The following is a 21,441-nucleotide window of genomic DNA, read 5'->3' on the forward strand; positions in this document are numbered from 1 at the left end:
TCATTTGTTCCCTGCCTTGGTGTACCAATAGTGCAGACAACGTCCACTGTCCTTAACAGAAAAAATCAGTCAGAAAACTGCTATGGGATGTTCTGTATGTTAAATGTGTTGCTCTGATTGGTTAATAAATAAAACACTGATTGGCCAGTAGCCATGCAGGAAGTATAGGCGGGACAAGCAGAGAGGAGAATTCTGGGAAGTGGAAGGCTAAGTCTGAGAGTCCCTGCCAGTTGCTGCCATGACAAGTGAGATGTAAGGTACTGGTTACCACGAGCCATATGGCAACTTATAGAATAATAGAAATGGGTTAATTTAACATATAAGAACAGTTAGCAAGAAGCCTGAGCCATGAGGCCAAACAGTTTAAATAATATAAGAGTCTGTGTGTTTATTTTATAAGTGGGCTGCGGGACTGCCGGGACATGGCGGGAACCGGAGAGAAACTCTCCAGTGGCAGAAAACCATTGTTCTAGGCTCTGAAGCTACCAGAAGTTCAGAACTTTTCATAAGTTTTCAAGGCTTCAGTATTGTCAGTGCTGTATAGAAAGTTCAGTTCAGTTGTACAGAGATAGCCCATGATCTGATGTGTTTTTTCATAAAAGATGCCTAAGCGATCATTATCTTAATCTCTGAAAGAAGACAGCTTAGCTGTAATACACACAGCAAGTAATGGCAAATTACTTCCTATTTAGCTGAATTTGGACTTACATGTTTCTTGTAAATTTATGCTCTGGAAATCATGGCCTGGGGACCATCAATAAATTAATGAATGCTTTGGAAAGTGCTTAAACAAAAGTGATTCATCACAGATCTTTCCCTATCCAGGAAATGTTCAACCAAGTTTGAGGAACAGGATCTGACAAGAAAGGAGGTTGAAATAGCTGAGTGACTCACTTTTATCTCTTGATGAATTCATCTTCATTAAAATGAGTGTAAAATTCCCAGTGGCCCACGTATGAATCTGTTGGATATAAAGGCTCAGTGTTGGGCTTTGTGCCTACTTATATTTGTAAGAAAAATAACTGAGTAAAGAGAAATTCTATTTTTGTGGTTATTTTTTTTCCTTGAAACTACATTAGTAACAGGAAATGAACTGTTCTGGTTTAGAAGCTGGGGAAATCGAAAGCTCTGAACACTGCTGGGCAAAGTCTGATTTCATCACAACTCTCCCCAAGGAGACAGCAAGGGGTTGGACAGCTAGCACTGCTGAAGTTGGGAACTTACTTTAAACAGTTCCCTTGTCTTCCCTGTTATTCTGTAAATACTACATATTCTCAACATTTAATGAGATTTCAACACCTTGCTGTGTACTTTTGAGAGATTTTTCTTCCTACATGAAATAGACAAGCCCTATTTCCTGCCCTGTTGAGGATCTACAATCTGGACATTACTGAGACATTTCCAGAAGGTAAGTGCTGCCTCTCTTATATAAAGAGCAGATAGCTCTGTGAAATCCACAAGAACACAGGGATCACTTGTGGTTCCTCCAGCGGAAGGTGGGGGAAGCAAGGATGGTTCCAGCTGCATTAAGGGCACTGAAATCATGCAGCTGGAGTCTAATGCTTCATTCAAGAAGATAGCAGACATCTTTGTTTCTTCATCTCTGGGGATTGGGACAAGAAAAGATGCATTTTGATTAACTGGAGATTGTAAAATAAACATTCTAAGTGTAGGTATGAGTAAATAGAAAGTGAGAAGAAGGCTTTAGTTGTCTTGGCTGGAGAGTACATGGAATCCTGGTGGCTGTGGAACGTGACTACATAAAGCACAAGGTAGTGCTAAGAAAGTTACCATGAAGTAATATTGAGTGTAAATGCATCTGCACATGGAGATGAATTATCTTATAAAATACTAATAGTACACAGCATGAAAGTCAACATGTGTGTATTAAAATTTTTCTAAGATTCAGAACCACAGTTATTCAAATACATACTGTTTTCATAGGCATATTTAATATTTCTTATTCTCCCCTTCACACAAGGTAGTAAAAATAGTAATTAGTCACTGGGGGAAACTTTTTGTCATTGTGGAGCTTACCCCTTTTGCTTGGTTATATTTTATTTGTTTTGGTTTTTGGTCATAAGATGTATGGATTAAAAGAGATTTAAATAGAAACATATTTCTATTGTCTATTTTTAGAACATTTTAAAGGTTGCCTGTGTCCCCTTGTATAGTACTCCATGTGTACTTGAACTTCATAACTTAAATGTTGATTTCAGTATTGTACAAGTATTAGACCCATCTTGCTAAGTTTACCAGTTATATTGCTCAAAGTTCTAGATCTTTTACAGATCTAATAATTAACCTTAGTAATTCAGTGATTGATACACTGTTGTATTTACCACAAAACTGTTGGTTCTCGTTCTGATTATTTTCAAATTCACAGACTTGTGTGCTCTCACAGACACTGAATATATATGATGTATGTCTGTGTGTGGATGTGTGTACTTGTGCGAAAATATATTCCATGATTTTACAGAGCTGTGAAGAAACATAATAATAACAAATAGCAGGCACAATCACTAGTAGCTAAATCCATAATTAAAACTATTATATCCTTCTAGGATGAGAAGGTTTATCATATTTGGTATTTGATAACAGTTTTTGCCTCCAGTTCTGTTAAAGCTCCACTAATGCAGATAAACAGGATTGTCTTTAGTTTTAACTAATTTTGGATTTTTCCACTGTTAAGGAATGTTTTATTAACAACCTAGGGTACATATCTTAAATCACATATTTAATTGTGACAGAATTGACAGAAGTTGTCACTGGACTGAATAGGTCCTTCTTTATGGGCTGGTAACCAGCAGGTTTCTGTTCTGCTTCTGCTCCCGCCATTTCACTGTGGGATGTGTCTATCTTACATCAACAGACTGTATGTTCTCTTTCATCTGTCCCTCAACCATGTTATGAACTTCCTCTTTCATGATTTTTTTTAAAAAAAATCAAGTCTTTATTTTGAAGCATATGTGTGCCTAGGCAAGTTTGCATTTTTCATTTTAGAAGAACTGTATTTTGTTTCTTTCTCATTTTGTTAGTTCTTTAAGAATTTCATGCAGTGTACATTGCCCATATTCACCCCCTCCCACAACTCCCTCCAAATACACACTCCCTTCCCACCCAACTTTGTATCTCCTTTTCTTTTTAAAACCCATCAAGTACAGTTTGTGATCAGCCAACCATGGGCCATGCCTTTAATAAGAATGATTCTCCCTCTCCCAGCAGCCATCAAATGACAAATATTCCTTTGCTGGTTATGGGAATTTGTGTTCATCTCCCTTTACTTCATGCTGGAATTTTGTTTGGCTTAAATTTGCGCAAGTCTTATGATGTTCTACAATGACATTGAGTTTATATGTGTAACTGCCCAGCTGTATTTGGGAAACTCTGTGTCCCTGTAGTCATCTACCATCTCTGGCTCTTAATTTTTTCTTCCCCCTCTTCTTCAAGGATTCTTGAGAAGAAGGGTAAAACTGGTGACTACTTTTCTTTGCTGGTAAATGAAAAGCACCTCCCAGCACTATAAAAGCTAGTCAGTGGGAATGTACCTCCATGGTCAGTACCAGCTGATGTCTCCATGCTCTGTGACTTAAATATGTGATGTCTTTATTGAGTTGGAAAAAAATCAAGAGCATTGGCAATAGCTTGTAGTATGTGGTGTGAGTGTGTGTGTGTGTGTGTGTGTGTGTGTGTGTGTGTGTGTTTGAGAGGGTGTGTAATGGGATCTCACTGATCAACAACTTCAAAGGAAGTAACATTTTATTGACACTAGGATTTTCATTTGTTAGCTCCTGGTATCTACTAGGTTCATTGTTACTCATTTTAAATGGATTATAAGTCCATTAAACACTTTTTATATATGAACATGTATATATTTTATGAAGTATATACAGGAACAATTTTCCATATGACTTTTTGAAAGGTCATTAGAATTGTAATTCTAATTACAAATTCCCTCCACTCTTCTGCCCCCACATTCTCCAACTGCACTTAACCATATTGTTCCAGTATTCCACTTTACACCTTTACACCATTTTATTCTGGCCCCTCTCCCTTGAAAGCATTTCTTTTCAATCCTAATTTCCCTTCATTGTTCCCCAGGGGTTCATGCGAATACAGTATAAGACATAGTTCCATGTTTTAAAATCCCACAGTCTTTAAATTTTTCAACACTTTATAGAAATCCAAAGTCCCTTTAAAAGTCCTATGTATCCTAAATGTAATTATAGAATCCTGTAAAATAAAGGGTGATTCATATATTTCTAATTTTAAAAGGGTAGAACTTGGGCATAGGAACAATAATACATAGATAAAAGCAAAATTCAGCAATGTAGATCAACATTCTGTAGTCAATAATCCTGCTTGTAGATTAGGAGGCTCCCACAACACAAAACAATGTCTCAGAATTACAACACAGCATAGACTCCCCAATTTCCTCAACAGAATAGCCAGTAGGGTAAAGTTATTTCAGGTCCTTGGTCTGACCACAAGTTCAGAATTTCTCCTTTTCAAGGTTTCCATATTGTCATTAAATAGGCCCACTACCTATTATCTTTATCAATAAATAACGTAGAAACACTATGGATTCATTAACTGAGTCGCCTAAGGAAGAATAGCTTCACTATAGTCCATAGAGCAGCAGGCAATGACAAATTCCTTTCTATTAATTGAAAGCAAACTGTGCAAGATACTGCTTAAACAATCTTCTGGCTTAGGAATGAATGAAAAATTAGTAAATGCTTTATTAAGTGCTTAAACTAAAAGTACCTGCATCAATGATGATCCTCTATCTAGGAAACACATTCTGTTCTTTATGGCAATGGAACCTGCTGAATTCTCCTCCTGCCACCTCCACCTTTAGAGGAAGAGAGGAGGTGTCTGGGTGGCTCACTCTTTTCCTTATAGAAATTACCTTTATTCAAAGAAATGTGATTCTCAGTGACCCAAAGTAAGTATGCTGGACATGAAGGGTTAACCTTGGATCATCCACCGATGAAGACATGTAAGAAGAACAGCTAAGCACAGCAGGCCTTTGTTTTTCAGTGTAGGGAAGCGTATACAAGAATGAAACCCTTCAATCACACTAGCCAGGAAAACCAATGGAAGGAGGCTTCACTTTTGCAGCCTTTCTCTCTCCAGAGAGAGCACAGTGCAAGACACTCAGGGTTGCACCACTTGAGTCAAATTGAAATGACTCTGACCAGTGTCATTCTTCCCATCTTATAAACTATTTCGTGTTCCTGGCAGTTTGCGGATTGCAACATCCCTTTCCAGTCTGAGGGATTTATTCATTTATCTTCTTCAAAGAAAACTATCCCTATTCCTAACCTTTCAGTTGAACTACGATCTGGACACTGTTGAAGAAATCTCCAAGAAAGTGAGACCTGTCCCTGCTATGTAGAGTTGAGAGCTCTGTGGAACCCACAAGGTCACAGGGGAAATCAGTGCTGCTTTTTCAGAGGAGAGTGGAGGGAGCAGGGCTGGTGCCAGCTGCTCTCAGGGCAGGGAAGCCACAGCAGTTAGGTTCTGATGTTTTGCTAGGGGAGATGACAGACATCTTTAGTACACCTTTATTTGGACTAGAGCTAACAGAAGTGCATTTTGATCATGGCTGATAATAAAATAACTTTCTAAGTATGAGTAAAAGGAAAATACGAAGAAGGCTTTAGTTACCTTGGCTGGAGAGTGCGAAGGAACTTGTTGGCTGTGGTAACTGACTAAGTAAATGATAGGATAGTGACATCAAGGAATTGCTGTGAAATAAGAGTATTAAGTGAAAATGTATCAGGACATGGAGCTGCACTCTAGTGTTCTGATATTGCACAGCATGAGAAACAATGGACATGCATAGTACAAAGCTTCACAGATTCACAGTTACTCAAGTACATCTTTTTTTCAATTATCCAGGAACACACTTATCATTATCTTTTACATCAGCTGTATTTCAATCACAGTGAATTAGTTTCTGTCATCTTGAAATTCATTTGTTTTATTTAGTTTTAGATTGTTTGAATTTGTTTCTTATTTTCTGGTGGAAAATGAAGGGGGCTGAGTGAGAGTTAATTAGAAATATATCTCTATTGCCTACCTTTAAAATATTTTAAAGGCTTTCCATGTACCCTTTAGAGTTCTTAATGTGTACTTGAACAGAGTATTTTAGAAGTTGATTTCAGATGTGTAAGTATGTAAGGGTATCTCTCTTGTATCATTTATGTTTCTGAAACATTCTAATATTTTTACAGATGTTTATACCTTGTTAATTTAGTAATTGAGAAATATACTGCTGAATCTATCAAAATATTTTGGTTTTCTCAAATTCACAGATGAGCATGATCTTTCATATACACATGAAGGGGATATGTGTGCATCAGAACATTTGGAATAAGACATGTACTATGTTGCTACTTATTATGGTCCTAATAAGAGACATAAAATACTAAGAAATACCATACACTATTATTGGTATATAAAACCAACATTTAAAGTATTATCTCTTTCTAAGGGTATGTTCCAGTTGTTTTTTGGTCGACTTAACCCAAGATAAAATTATCTGGGAAGAGATACTCTAGTTGAGAAAATGCTTCCTTTAAAACTGCCTATAGGAAAGTGTGTAGGGCATATTCTTTTTTTATTAAGAAAAATTTTTCATTCATTTTATACACCAATCAAAGATCCCCCTTTTCCCTCCTCCCACCCCCACCCTCCCCTCCCAACCCAACCCCCACTCCCACCCACAAGAAGGCAAGTCCTCCCATGTGGAGGCACATCCAGTAGAGGCAAGTCCAAGCCCTTCCCACTGCCTCAAGGTTGCACAAAGTGTCCCATCATAGGTAGTGGGCTCCACAAAGCCCATGAGTGTGTAATCCAATGAGGGCAGTGCCACCCATGTGCAGGTAGTACTGAGTGCTGAGCAAGCTATGTGGATCAAGCAAGTAATCAGTGCTCCCCATGACTTCTGCTTCAGTTCCTGCCTCCACAGCCAGCCTTGAGTTCCTGCTCTGACTGCCTTCACCAAAGGACTGTGATGTGGAAGTGTAAAATGACATGACCCCTTTCTTCCCAAGTTGTTTTTGGTCATGGTGTTTTATCCCAGCAATAGAACCTGTAACTAAGAGAGAAATTGATACTGGGTTGAGGGATATTATTGTGGCACACCTGACTGTGTTTTAGGAAGGATTATGAAAGAACATTGTAACTTTGGGACATAAAAGCTATTGAGTGTTTGGAGATGAATCAACTATTGTAGGAACTAACAAGATAATGCAGAAGCAGTGCAAATGATAAAGGTATGGCTTGGAAATTTCAGAGAAGAGAGGTTCAGAGTCTCCTAAAGAATCTTTTGAGGCCACTCAATATTTGAATTACAAATCTGTGATTCTGTTCACCTGCGACTCAATAATTGACTGAGATTAAGAAGAGAACAGCATTATTGAGTTATAATCTGGGAAGTGTCTTTTCACTGTCAGTACACAGAAGTTGAAGTTGTGATCCACAGGAGTCTAGGGTGTACCTTGTGCTGACATCCAAACTTTATAATTTAAAAGACTCGTCTAGTGGTACTGTTTTTGGAGGCATAGTGAGGACATAAGAAATAGCTGAAGCTTGCCACTGTGAAAAGTTGTAAAAGACCATTGGTGACGATACAAAACAGGTACAAAGGAACCCCAGCCTTTTTGAGATGTCAGTACCATGGGATGACACCAAGGATAGCAGCAGGTGTGGAGAGAGGTAATCTAAGCACAGGAAAAAGACTATGTGTGCTTGGATGGAAGAGCAAGAGAAATGGAGCTGCCATGGCCCTTAGCATACCAGAGAATCTTTTCACACTGTAGAATTTGATTTTGCTTTGAATCGAATGTAATGATGACCTGGCCTTTCCATCTTGGAAAAAAATGTAGATAACTTATTTTTTATTTTATAAGAGCTCACAGTTGAGATACTTTGAATTTTTAAAGACTTTAGAATTTTAGAGAGACTTTGGATATTTTACAGAGGCTTTGAAATTTGGAAGAGACTTTAGGTGTTTTAAAGAGACTGAACATTTAAAGTACTTAGCTTTTTATCAGTGAGGAGGAACACATTGATGTCCAGAATCTAGTGGGCATAGAGTGCCATGATGCATGTATACTATATTGTGTAATACAGGAAAGTCTACTGAGGTTGGAATGATTAGTCCAAATTCAAAAGCAATAATACTTCAATAACACAATAAATGTTCTCATATAAATGGAAACCATAAAAATTACAAATAGTCTTTGTCATTACAAAGACTGTATTGTATTGTATTTGACATAGTTGTGTTTTCACAAGTACCAACCCAAAGAAATGCTTTGTACTTTAATTTTTCCTGGCATCTGGAGATTAGTATTGTATGAAAATTGGAATATTGCTCTGAAGAAGGGAGTTTCATTATTGAGAATCAGCTTTAATCTTCTCCTTGAATGTATAGGTGATCTGCTTTTAACGTCTTATGGCTTACAGAGTATGTCTTTTTCTTAATACTCTTCCTCTTCCCTGTCATGTGTCCTTGTGTGGATATTCTATTCAGCCTTGGATTTTTTTGAGCATGGAGAATGTTGAATTTTTCTCCAAAAAATGGAAGGAATTAAAGCCCTAGAAATGTATTTCCAATTAAGCTGAGGTCCATACAGGTATGATTCCCAAATTAAAATACCATAAATTGAATTAGAATGTTGAACTCATTCCATTATCTAAAGATAATCAAGGAAGTATATAAAATGTGAATGAGCTATGAAGAGGAAAACTCAGTTCATTGGGGAATTTGAGAATTTCCAGAGAGCCAATCTTTTGATGTTTCAAATTTTCTAATTTTTGTTATTAGTTTCTTATAAATGTCTCTGATGAGAGTTAAAAGACTTGTGGGCAAAATAATAAGTTTAATTCTACTCCTATTTATCAGTGTAAAATTAATAGGTTCTCAACTAGGGACTATGAGTAGTTTAGTCACAGGTTTTCAGCCTTAGAATGGTGCCAGGTATGGGTTTCAACTCATACAGGCCTTAGGTCAAATCACAAAATGGATGGTTAATCCCACAACATTCATGCCACCATTGGACCAGTGAGCATGTTTTGCCAGACTGGTTGTTACTGTACCTGCAAGGATCCACAACTGAGTAAGGTTAATAATTATTTTGGTCCTCCATTACTGTGCACAGTACTTTCCAGATTGAAAAATCTAGCCAGTAGGGATGAGGCTTCAGGGGAATATCAACTTAATTTCTCCATGTTCTGTAACTCAAAGTGTGGTGTCTCTACAATAGAGTCTTACCATAAAGTTCTGGCTTGTACCGAAGAGCATTGTCAATAGGCTGTATGTTGGGAGTCTATGAGAACAGACTGGCCAATAACTTCAAGAGAGCAAATTCATTCCTGGCACTGAGCTTTTTGTTAACCTGTGGTGTCTAGTAGAAATATTGTTGCCCCATTATACAGTAACTCCATGTGAATTCTTTATTGATAAATTTTTCAGTCTAGGAAAAGAGAAGATAGATGAGAGATGAGAGATAGAGTATATAAGAAGCTTCTACAGCAATAGGTTTCCATCTTAGTTTTGGAAATATACTTAGTGTTAGTTACTCCTCTTTCATTTATTCTACTATCTTACCCTCCCATCACACACCCCATTTAACTCTTAAGTTTTCTAAATTTATGAAAAGTAGACAGAGAAAGAAATGTGAGAATGACTTTCCAAGCAATGAAAAAGAAATTATACATACCTTAAAGTATATTTTGAAGCATATGATCTCAGGAGTAAAAATAAGCATAAATGAAAGAGTTCAGATTTTTCAAGTTCTTCCAATATATTTTAGGAAGAAGGAATATTGTTAGTAAACTAGGAAACTATTAAAAGATCTAGGTGGGATTTAAGCATTAGTAGGTGGAAAATTTTATCTATGAACAAATATGAACCACTAAGTAAATTGAAAGGATAAAATCAAGAAACAGACAAAATTCCATCAAGTAAATTCTAAGGTGCTGCTCTGAAAACTATGCAGATGTTGGAGAAATTGACAGTAATATGAGCACAAAGGACCCAAAGATCACAATCCAAGGCCAGGAAAGACACGATGCTAATGAGGTGTGTTTGAGGCAAAGCTGAGTGGACAATGGTCAGTGGCTCAGCATGGTCATGTGACTTCAGTCATTGTTCATCCAGATACACTGTAATAGGATGCAGTCCATTTGCACATAGGTCGCTTTAGAATGGGAAAAATCAGAAACCCACAGGCAGATATCCAGGGACAGGCTCCAGCACCAAATAAGAGTGGAAAAAGCATCCAGGATATTAACACCCATACTCTAAACACTGCAACAATTATTGATTCCAACACTTTTCTTCCACCACAAGTCACTGGTCTAAGTCACATAACATGGCTTATGGGGAATAATATCCTAGGCTTGTTTATTAATACAGAAGTTCTACATCCATTTTGCACAATGACGCAGCTTGTATTTAACTCTGTTTTTGTCTTACATGTAATTATGGACATTATCAATTGGGGTCATTCACTAACACAGGAATAACCCTGTTTTGGAATTGTCTGTATATGTTTGTAACCCTATGTCCATTTTCATCTTTTAGGATCGTCCATAATTGTAGAGATAATGAGTGAATACAAGACAATTGTTCTTCAACAAGGATTAGAGGATGTGGCTGTGGATGACTACCAGTTTAGGAAAATCAAGTCCTTACTAAGAAAAAAACTAAATCTAACAAAAAAGATGCAAGATGATTATGACAGAATTCAGATGGCTGACCAGTTGGAGGACACATTCCCAAAAGATGCTGGACTGAACCTGTTGATAAATGTGTGTGAAAGCATTAAAGAACTTGAAGACCTTGCTAAAAGGCTTAAAACAGAGAGAGCAAAAGGTAACATGGGAGCATCCTAGACACTCATCCGTTCTCTACCCTCCCTAAACTTTCTGGCTGCCTGCAGCAATCAGAGCAGACATGTTTCTTTCCCAGTGTGTGCCTTAGAAACAATGGGGTTGAAGCATCTCAGATGTCAACAAGTTGATGATTTCAAGAAATCTTTTCTTACAAAGAAACTTGATATATTTCAGGGTAGACATCTTTTGCATTGGAGGTAAATAATATAAAAGGCAGTTGTTGAGATACTTTAAAACATCCAAACATGTAGAAAAACTAGAAAATGATGAAGTAAAAATTGAAAAAGTCATTTAAAACATTTAAATAGAATAAATTTAATACTTGATTAAGAGTCTTACACATTCTTTAGTACCCTGTCCGGTAAGAAATATGATCTAATATTTATGTAGAATCCTGCATTTTAGAGATGTGAAGAATTTTTTCTTTACAAAGTCACTGGGATAAAAAATATTGCATATACTGGTACACAACTCTGACCTGAGAATTTACCATAAGAAGGCCCAGTCAAGGAGACCTGCAGATTGAGAATATATGAGTTACATAGGAAAAGTATATCCCCAATATAGATGTCAAAATCCAATGTTACTATTTTCTTACATCAAATATCAAATCATAAACATTATTAAATAAAAATCATGTATAGGTCAAGAGGCAAAACAAGCAAATGGAAGTGAACAATTGATTGTTTAGGAAAAACTAAGTTGAGGTCAAGAGGATGGTTTGAGAGAAGCACAGGAAGTAGAAGTGAGAGACACTGAATGTAAGAGGTTTTGGTTAGATTGGCATAGGAAAAGGGAGGTTATGGGACAATAGTGGAATATGAAGGTCAGCTGGGTGCTTTCTCCGCCTCTTGAGCTAGCAGGCTTTCACACCAACATCTGGTTCCTAAGTCTTTATTGGTAAAATTGAATGATTGAGGTTTTGATAAAAACAACGTGAAATCATTGTGTTTCTGTAAAATTATTAACCAAAATGGAATAAATTGTCATTTTCATTTGAAAATCAGAAAATAAATACTTCTGAATGAACTTCAGTAATCTTAACCACTTCCCTGGATTTATTGTGTTTTCTTTATCCCCACAGTTAAGAAGCAAAAGAAAAGAAAAAACAAAACTGCAGTGAAAAAAGGAAAGCAAGAAGAACCCAGTAGTTCCCAATCTCTTTCCACCGATAATGAATCAGACAAGAGCAAACCCTCTGCACAGGTAAGGTGGCTGGTCTCCCACCAAAAAGCTTCTCCCCAGGTTCCTTTCCTTCTTAGCTCTTTAGGAAGATTCAGTACTCTATCTATCCAGTCCACGGCTCTAGTGAGAACAGGGATCTAATCAACAAATTCATAGGGACCTGTCACTCCTTCAGTGTCGGATATACAATGTCTCTTGCAAACAAAAAACAGGGATGCAAACAAAAAATTACCACATGGCTTTTTAAAGACCATTTACTGAAACAGAAGTTGTTTGGGATGTGGCTTTTTAAATAGTTATACTAAATACAAACTTTATAATTCTACACCTCATGCTCTTTTGCCACCACAGGGATAAGTAGGATGAGATAAAGGTAATTTTTCTACTCCTCTATGAGACAACCCTTATATCACTTAGTTAGGGTTTCTATTACTTGAAGAGATGTCATGATTATAGCAACTCTTACTAAAAAACACATTTATTGGACTTGCATATTCAGAGGGTTAGTCCATTATTTTCATGGTGGGAAGCATGTCAGTGTGCAGGCAGACATTGTGCTAAAGAGGTAGTATAGAGTTCTACATCTCCACAGGCAGCTATGAGAGAGAGTGGCACTGGGCCTGGCTTGAGCATCTGAAATCTCAAGGCGCACCTCTCAGTGACACACTTCCTCCAACAAACCACACCTACTCCAACAAGGACACGCCTGCTAATACTGAGACTCTTTGGTGACCAAGCGTTCAAATTAATGAATCTATGAGGGTCAGTTTTATTCAAACTACCACACCATATGATCCATCTGTTAAGAATGAGGTGTCACAATGATGCAAACATAATTAGAATCCAGTAATAAAACTAAGATTCTTATGGTCCTTGAAATATTATGTTTTACTTAATACTAAAGGCATTACTAAGGGCTGGGGATAAAACAGTATGAGAAAGCACAACATACCATGTACAAAGCTTGGGGTTCACTTTCCAACATATTGGAAAATCAATAATAAAGACAAACATTTTTCTTTTAGAAAAAGAGAAAACAAACCATAAAAACTGAAGGTGGCAAGAAAATGAAGCTTACCCAGGAACAGACTCAGTTTCTAGAGCCTTCAGGAAGCAACCCACAAAAAGATGAATGTTGTCTCCAGACTCCTCATAAGCCTCCCCCAACACCATCCAGCAGTTCCTCAAATAAGGTACCACTTTCCTATTCCCAATGCTTGCCCTTTCCCAAAGCATGTCTCTGGGCTCACCACAACCTTGGAAAAACATCTCAATGATCCCCTACTACAAAGATTTTCCTCTTATTATTAAATAGCTCAGTAAGTTATGTAATCATGTATCACAGCCTCTGTGGTATTGAAAAGGTTAAGTATTGATGAAATAATTTCTAATGTCAACCAACTTTCTGCTTAGGGTTCAGCAAAGAAAGAGGGGAGACAGATAAGGACTAACACAAGAATGTATCAGTCCCCACTGCCTAGTTTCTTCTCAGACCTTTTCCCTTTGCTGGTGACCCAACTTCAAGGTTTATTTTCAGCATTCTATGCTCTTTTTTTTTTTTTTTTTTTTTTGGTTTTTCGAGACAGGGTTTCTCTGTGTAGCTTTGCACCTTTTCCTGGAACTCACTTGGTAGCCCAGGCTGGCCTCGAACTCACAGAGATCCGCCTGCCTCTGCCTCCCGAGTGCTGGGATTAAAGGCGTGCGCCACCACCGCCCGGCTCTCTATGCTCTTCTTAACAGGTGTTTTGACACATTCTGGTTCTTTGCTTGGAAGTCTTTATCCATGTCCATTCACTGACCAAATATTGTATAACTGTAATGGTCGCTTTTGTAAGTGTCAGTTTCAGACCCTCCCAGGCATACACCAAACTCTCCCAGCCATTCCTCATCAAAGGGAATGGCTTCCTGTTTCCACTTTGATGCCTTTTTAATATAATTACAACAATCATAACCTTGAAAGAACTTCTCATCTAACTTCCTAATCATGTATTTAATTACATCCATTCATCATGCATGTATTTGGAGATCCTGACTGCAATGTACACACATCTCCTTATTTTATTGCATGGTACAATTGTGTTGAACACTCCATGTGACCAGCATTTAATCTTTTTAACAGGCAGAGTCCAGTTATTTAGCATGGGAACTCCTTAGCCACATCTAATTAACCATGTTTGTAAATGATGTCAGCAATATAATTCAAAATGTACACAAGCCTGGAAAGTAGGCTACAGTTAGTAATAATTTTGGCTTGAAAGGGATCAGCTTTATAGCAATTGTTGCATTTTAGAAGAATTTTTACCTTGAACTATCAAAAACATAAAACAAAAACAGTAAAAATGGCCATTACTGCTAAACCAAAGTATTTGCATACTAACTTACCTTCACTTTTAAAGCAAATTTTATAATATTTACATTTTTATACTTCTAAGATTATAAAAGTGTCATGAGGACCCTAACTTTATCTGTTGCCTAAGTACCAGTATTTCTCACATACGGAGAAGTTTTATTAAACTAGAGTTATGCTTATTTTAAAGACCTAAATACAGGTTTAAATGAGTCTGGATGGGTTTCAGGCATATTATTCCAGCACGCTGTCAACTGAGCTACATTCTCATCCACCAAAATCCATCTTGTCCATTTTTTTAGGGTATTTGTGGCATAATTTCAATCACATCACCTGAAAATGTGGAGAATTGTATCTGTGTACAATAAGGATTGAATATCTGATAGATTGGAAAGTCTACCTGAGAAAAAATACACAAGTAGCCAGTTTTACTACAAACTTCATTTCCCACAAAATAACACTAAAAGCTGAATGAGGCCAAGTAATATTTGAACAGTCTGTAAGATACTTTGAGTTTGTATTCCATCCCAGACTAGAGAAAATTCAATACCTGACTTTTAAGAGAAGTTATGAGTGGAAGCTAGGTGTTAGAAATAACTAAGTATGTTCTCAAGTACTTCCTTCAGCCCAGGAAAAAGCTGACATTGTAAAAGTCCTCTTTTGAAAAGAGAAAGTAAAAAGATGTACTTGGTTTTGTTTTCAAAAACCAATAAGCAGTATTAAAAAATATCTCAATCCTATTTTCCTTTAAAACAGAAAAACACAAACATCAAAAAACAGAGTACCATAAAGACACAGGTTTCCCAGAAAAAATATCAGCTTCTAGAATTTGCAGCAACCAGCAACTCCTCAGCTGCCAGTAAACTCCAGACTCTTCCAGAAGTTTCAGCAGCAGCAGCTTCTAAGAGCCTCCACACTTCTCAGACTCCAACAGAAACATGCTTGACTTTAAGAACATCTCTAGGCTCTCCAGTACCACTTTGCCAGAATTTTCCAGCGTATCCAGCATCAGACTCTAGCATCCATCTGAACTCTCCAGTGCCTCTAACACTGTCCAGTGGTATCCAGGCTCCTCATGTATCTTCAGCAACAATATCTGGTAATATCTGGGTCCCTCACATGCCTTCAAAAACAGTGTCCAGCTTTCTCAGTACCCCTCAGATGTCTCCAGTATCAGTGTCCAGTAATGCCCAGAACATTCACCTACCTACAGCAGCAGCAGCCAGTAGCAAACAGTCTCCTCAGAGTCCTCAAGTAATAACATCCAGGCCTGCCCAAACCCCTAAAGAGCCTTCAGCAACATTGAAAAGGGAAGCCCAGGTCAGAATAGCAACAGCATCCAGCAATATTCAGGTTCCCAATGCTCTTCCAGAAGCAGTGTCCAGAAATGACAGCACCACCCAGGTATCTCAAAGAGCAACAACCAGTGGCATTCAGACTCTTAACTCTGCTACAGTAAAAGCACCCAGGAATGCCAATGTCCCACATCCCTTAGAAACAGGATATGTTTATTTCCTGGCTTCTTCAGCTTCTCCAGCAACAGCATCTAGTAGTCTCCAGACTTCTCAAGTACTTCTACCAACAACATCCAACAGTCTTCCAGCTCCTCAGGTTTCTATACCAATAGGAACAAGCAGAGTACAGACCACTCAAACACACCCAGGAGCATCATCCAATGCAATCCAGGCTCTAAATGCTCCTCCACGGACAGAGGCCAGAAGTGTGTGTACCACTCAAGGGCCTCAAGGAGTATCATATGGTACTGGACAGGCTCTTCCCTGTTCTAAAGAAAAAGCATCAAGGAGTGTCCATGCTCCTCAGATGCCTTCAGCAACAGCGTCTAAAAGTCTTCTGGCTACATGTGGATCTCCACCAACAGCATCTAGCTCTCTCCTGGATCCTTGGGTGTCCCCAGCAACAGCATCCAGTGCTCTCCAGGCTCCTCTGGTGCCTCCAGCAGCAGTAATCAGCAGTCCATCAAGGGTAAAGCTTCCTGTTCTCACAATATAATAACAGAGCTTAGCACAAATTTGAAAGGTTTCTTCATTAATCTATATGCACAGATAACCAATTCAAATAATCAACTCATTTTTATTGTTTTTAGTTACTGATCTTCCCTACATTCAACTTTAAAATACTGTGTATGTTCTATTCAATTAAGAAAATGTCTGACTCAGTGATCACCTGATCATGCCTATTCTGTAAGGAGTATAGTGAGACAATTGCTTATTTAATTTTACACTCTGAACTTTTTGTCAAGGTATTCTTTTCATATTGTGAATTGCTGAAACAGTTATAATGAAAATGTACTTCCTGAAGTTAGAACACATCGGTCAGGAATCGGAGTTAACCCCTACCATCCATAGTGTGAAGTCTGTATGTTTCCAAGTAAAATTTCAGAGAGTGCTACCAGTTATAGCTGCCTCCCTGAGCTGGTACCCAGGTTGGCCATGACTGACAACATGCTTCTTCTTTCAGCCCTACAGTTTTGCCTCCATTTCATAGTGCTCTCCTGATGTTCAGAAATGGAATGGGATAGTGAGGAAGCAGGTTATCAAAGTAAAATGACTTCAGGACTTTTTCTGGTCCCAGGATTCTCCTCCATGCCTGCTATTATGCAAAAAGAAGAGCTGCTAGCCTAAACCATTCCTGATTAACAATATTTGAGGGCATCTTTCTTTTACAAGAAAGCTCTGACTGTTTTGACAAGGTTTTGTAATTGGAATTTTTAAAATGTTCCTAGATAGAAGACTTGACTAAAACATGGAGGTTTTGGGTTCATTCCCCATAACTACAAGTATAATCTCCTCATTTAGCAGGTATGATTAGTATTAAGTGGAATCACTGAAGTAGTAATATAGGTAAATCTCCATTTCTTCCTTTATCTAGGGTAAGGTATGGGAATCATTGCTTAGATATTCTCCATTCTATTCAGTGGAGCTGTGCCTTATGATCTGTCTGAATTATGCATGTTTATCCTCTGTATGTTTTATGTAGACACCAAAGAAGGGAAACTTACCAAAGGAGCCTTCTAAGGTAGAAGGTCACCATCGAGATCCCATACAAGTGATGGTGTTGAAAGTAACAGAACCATTTACTTATGATTTGATTGATAACAAAAGGATGTTCCATGCCACAGTGGCTACTGAGACTGAATTCTTCAGAGTGAAGGTTTTTGACACAGCCCTAAAGAACAAGTTCATCCCACAAAAGATCATTGCCATATCAGATTATTTTGGCGCCAATGGATTCCTGGAGATATATAGAGCCTCCTGTGTGTCTGATGTGAATGTTGACCGAACAATGGTTATCTCAAATACACTGAGGAGAAGAGCCAATGGAACTCCTAAAATTAAGGATCTTTTCTCTCAAATAAAAGGGACACATGTGAATGGAGAGTTTGTGGTAACTAAGGTAAGCCACTACATTATTTGTGGAATGCATTTGCATTCTGAGATTTTAAGTTTTTCCTGGCACTGGAAGTTGCTCAACTTACTTAACACAGGAAATAATCACCTTTCATATCAGAAAGAGATCAGTAAGTCTTCCACGTTTTGGATATGGGGATAGTCTCTTACCATTCCTCTCCTCAAGGTACCACCATGAGAATTCTTTACAAGGAGATTCATCAATAAGCTTTGGCATTTTCCTGGCTGACAATCCATCTAGAGCCACCCTATTCCCAGACATTGTTCATTTTATAGCACACTTTCCTTTTAGATTCTTTTTCTTTGATAGTTTCCTAACCCATCTCATTGGCAACTCAGTTGTGAATGAAGAGTCAAACTCATAGACTAGATACAGTTTTCACTGATGAGAATTAAAAACCAAATAGACAATTCTGCCCTAGAATGAAGCCATGTCCAACAAGCCAGGATTATTTCTTTAATGTGTTCTCATTATCACATTTTTTTTTATTTTATCAAGATCTTTTGACTGAGTGAATAATATTTTAAATAATGAGAGAAAGAGGAGTAAAACAATCTAGTTTAATTTCACAATTTATAATAGGCACAATGAAAGTGAGGAAATTTAAGGAATTCTATGACTTTTGAATGTTTCTTTAAGTGCCGATGTACTAATTCATTAGTATGCTTGCTTGTTCAATGTATGATTTTGTAGTTCATAGTACATGAATCAGAAATGACTTTTCCCTTTTATCTATGCTGTTATTGACTGTGCTGGTACAATGGGTCACGCAATTAATAAGTAAACTAAGTGGGACACAAACTAAAACACCAGAAATATTGCTGTAGATTTAACTTCTAAGGGATTAGGAAGTAGTAGAGTGAATTGATGTGTGCACTGAGCAAATGTGATCCATTTATACAGGAGGGGTGTGTGTGTGTGTGTGTGTGTGTGTGTGTGTGTGTGTGTGTGTGTGACTGTCTTATTTGTGTGACTGTGTATTTGTTTCTCAGGATATTTCTTTTTTATGTCTGTTAGTTTGTTCATATTGTTTTATTCTTGTTGGTTTGTCTTCTTTATTTGACTATTTGCTTAAAAGACAGAGAAAGATGGCTTAGGGATTTAACTCAGTGGTAGAACGCTTGCCTAGCAAGCACAAGGCTCTGGGTTCAGTCCTCAGACCCTAAAAAAAAAAGACAAAAAAGAGAGAAAAAGTAGGGTTGGAGTTGGAAAAGTGGGGAGAAGAAGATTATGATGGAGGAGGTAGGGGAGAAGAAACTGTGATTAGAATATGATGTGGGAAAATAACTTTATTTTCAATAAAGAGTAAAATAAATAAAAATGACTTATAACAGTGTTCCTCAGACTCACGATGAGCCAAAAGTAGCCTTTTTCTTCTCAGGCCTCCTGGATGTAACTAAGAAACATGATGGTAACTAAATGGGGTTTGCTGTGTATTTATGTTTTTTCATTTTGATCCCTTACTTCGGAACCTTAAGAAATCTCAGCTATTCTAATATGTTACAACTAGTACTTAGGAAGATACTCATTTTTTCTAAAGACACCCGGCAGATAAAGACCTCAAGTAGGTAAAACTTAAGAGTGGCTTCCAAGGGCTTCAATTATAGGCCAGTTATTAAGGGCTAGGCACACAAAACCTCCAGAGTGATTTCCAAGAAAAGATTTGTTCACCATAACATGTTAAACTCTTCCATTCAAGTAATTATATTTTGTCAGTTATTCCTTCATTTTGTCTGTGACGGTTGAGAAAAACACAAAGACCATGAAAGCAGTGTGGAAGTCAGAAGAGAAGCTCCACAAATGAGTTCTCTCCTTCCAGTATAAGTCCTGGGAATTCAGTGGTAGTCAGGCTTGCCAACAAACACCCTTACCCACTCAGCCTTCTCACTGGCCTTTTACCTGTGATTCTAAACCTAAGAGCCAAAATTGCCTTGTCAGGGACAGGTTTATGCTAACACTCTTTGTTTCTCATAGATGTGATAAACTTTCACATATTTCTTAAAAGATGAATGTTAACTTGTTTTTCAGAAAAATGAAAGGGGTGACTTCATTTACTATGGGATTGAAGATGATACTGGGAAAATGGAAGTGGTGGTCTATGGACGACTGACGAGTATCAACTGTGAGCCAGGCAATAAACTTCGACTTGTCTGCTTTGAATTGACCTCAAGAGAAGATACATGGCAGCTGAAGTCTGTAAGACACAGTTACATGCAGGTGTGTGCTTTGGGAAATACAATTCTTCCTAAGGATCATATATTTCAATCTCCTGCAGCCCAGGTGGCCTTGAACTACTGATCTTCCTGCTTCTTCCTCCCAAATGCTGGGAATAAAGGTGTGTGCCACCATAGCCCGGCCTCTACAGTTAACTGGTGGCTAGTTCCACCTTCTGATCTGAAGGCAAGCTTTATTTGTCAGAACACAAACAAAATATCACACAACACTGACTTCAAATTGACCAAAGACTACACACAAAGAACCTTGGGGTCTTCATCTCTAACTTTCAAATACTGTCTGTTGCAGAGGATGATGAACAGAAATGGTAAGTTCCCAAGGATGCCCTGTGCAAATCAGATCACAATGTGCTAAAATCCACAATCCTTGTCATGCTTACACACTGTGTGGGATTCATTATACACTTAAACAGCCACTATTACAATGCAAATAGTCAGTAGGAATGTAGAGAGAAGTGTGAACCATCTGCATTTCAACTGCTCTGACCTCATATTTTCTTCTTTAAGGTTATCAACACCAGAAGGAGAGGCACTCAATCCTGATTCAGTTATGAAAACCTCTGTAGAACCATACTTGTGACAATCTCGATGCCAAGGACACTGTTTATGGAGATAAGAAACAAGTCCAGAGAGTGAATATATATATGACCTGTTGAAATACCATACCTATGAGAGCCAGCTTTTTGTTTGTTTGTTTGTTTGTTTGTTTGTTTGTTTTTTCAAGAGAGGATTTCTCTGTTTAGTCCTTGCTATCCTGGAAATCACTTTGTAGACCAAATGTCCTGGAACTCAAGGATCTGCCTGCCCCTGACTTCCATGTGGCAGGATGAAAGGCATCCCAGTGCCACCACTGCCCTGCCTGCTATTATATCTAGGAAATGGTGCTTTCTCATATTCTTTATACGTTTTTGTATTATCAAAATTCCATATTTTGTATCTAAACTTTTATAATTCTCTTATATAAGTTATATATATATATATATAACTTTAAAAAAAATCCAATTTTCGATAAAGCAGTGATTCCTTGGGAATATCTTTAAACCATTTGAAGTTGCTCTAAAATAAAATATTAGTGATCTGCACAGGCTTCAAGTGTGATGTTTAAGGACAAAGCTTGTTCAAGAACAAATAGACTGTGTCCTGCCGAGAAAAACCAAATATTAGTAATACACAGGAGAAGGTTGAATTCAGCCTTGAGTGCAGTTTCCCAAACTAGTGTGTTGAGGACCTGACAAGTTTTCAGATGCTTTTCACTGAGTAATTGTGACTGTATTGTACAGTTTCATTATTTGAGCAAAGAATCCACAAATTTGGGGTGTTAAGAGTGAGGAA

General features: G+C 37.7%; 1 protein-coding gene across 1 annotated transcript; it reads left to right on the forward strand.

Annotated features, from left to right (window-relative positions):
• The first annotated feature begins 1,177 nt into the window (after positions 1–1,177).
• Positions 1,178–21,010, forward strand: LOC131925761 (myeloid cell nuclear differentiation antigen-like protein). Its single transcript, XM_059281114.1, has 8 exons — positions 1,178–1,408; positions 10,604–10,894; positions 11,999–12,120; positions 13,125–13,292; positions 15,203–16,429; positions 17,444–17,860; positions 19,904–20,092; positions 20,617–21,010. The coding sequence occupies exons 2-8, from the start codon at positions 10,627–10,629 to the stop codon at positions 20,650–20,652; spliced, it is 2,427 nt and encodes an 808-aa protein (XP_059137097.1). The 5' UTR covers positions 1,178–1,408; positions 10,604–10,626; the 3' UTR covers positions 20,653–21,010.
• Positions 21,011–21,441: the final 431 nt, after the last annotated feature.

This window comes from Peromyscus eremicus, chromosome 15 (genome assembly GCF_949786415.1).
Source record: "Peromyscus eremicus chromosome 15, PerEre_H2_v1, whole genome shotgun sequence".
Classification (NCBI taxonomy): domain Eukaryota; kingdom Metazoa; phylum Chordata; class Mammalia; order Rodentia; family Cricetidae; genus Peromyscus; species Peromyscus eremicus.

Coding starts and splice junctions, on each gene's coding strand:
- LOC131925761 (XM_059281114.1), top strand. CDS start 10,627: ATGAGTGAATACAAGACAATTGTTCTTCAACAAGGATTAGAGGATGTG. Junction 10,895..11,998: donor TAAAACAGAGAGAGCAAAAG/GTAACATGGGAG, acceptor TTATCCCCACAG/TTAAGAAGCAAAAGAAAAGA. Junction 17,861..19,903: donor GAGAGTTTGTGGTAACTAAG/GTAAGCCACTAC, acceptor CTTGTTTTTCAG/AAAAATGAAAGGGGTGACTT.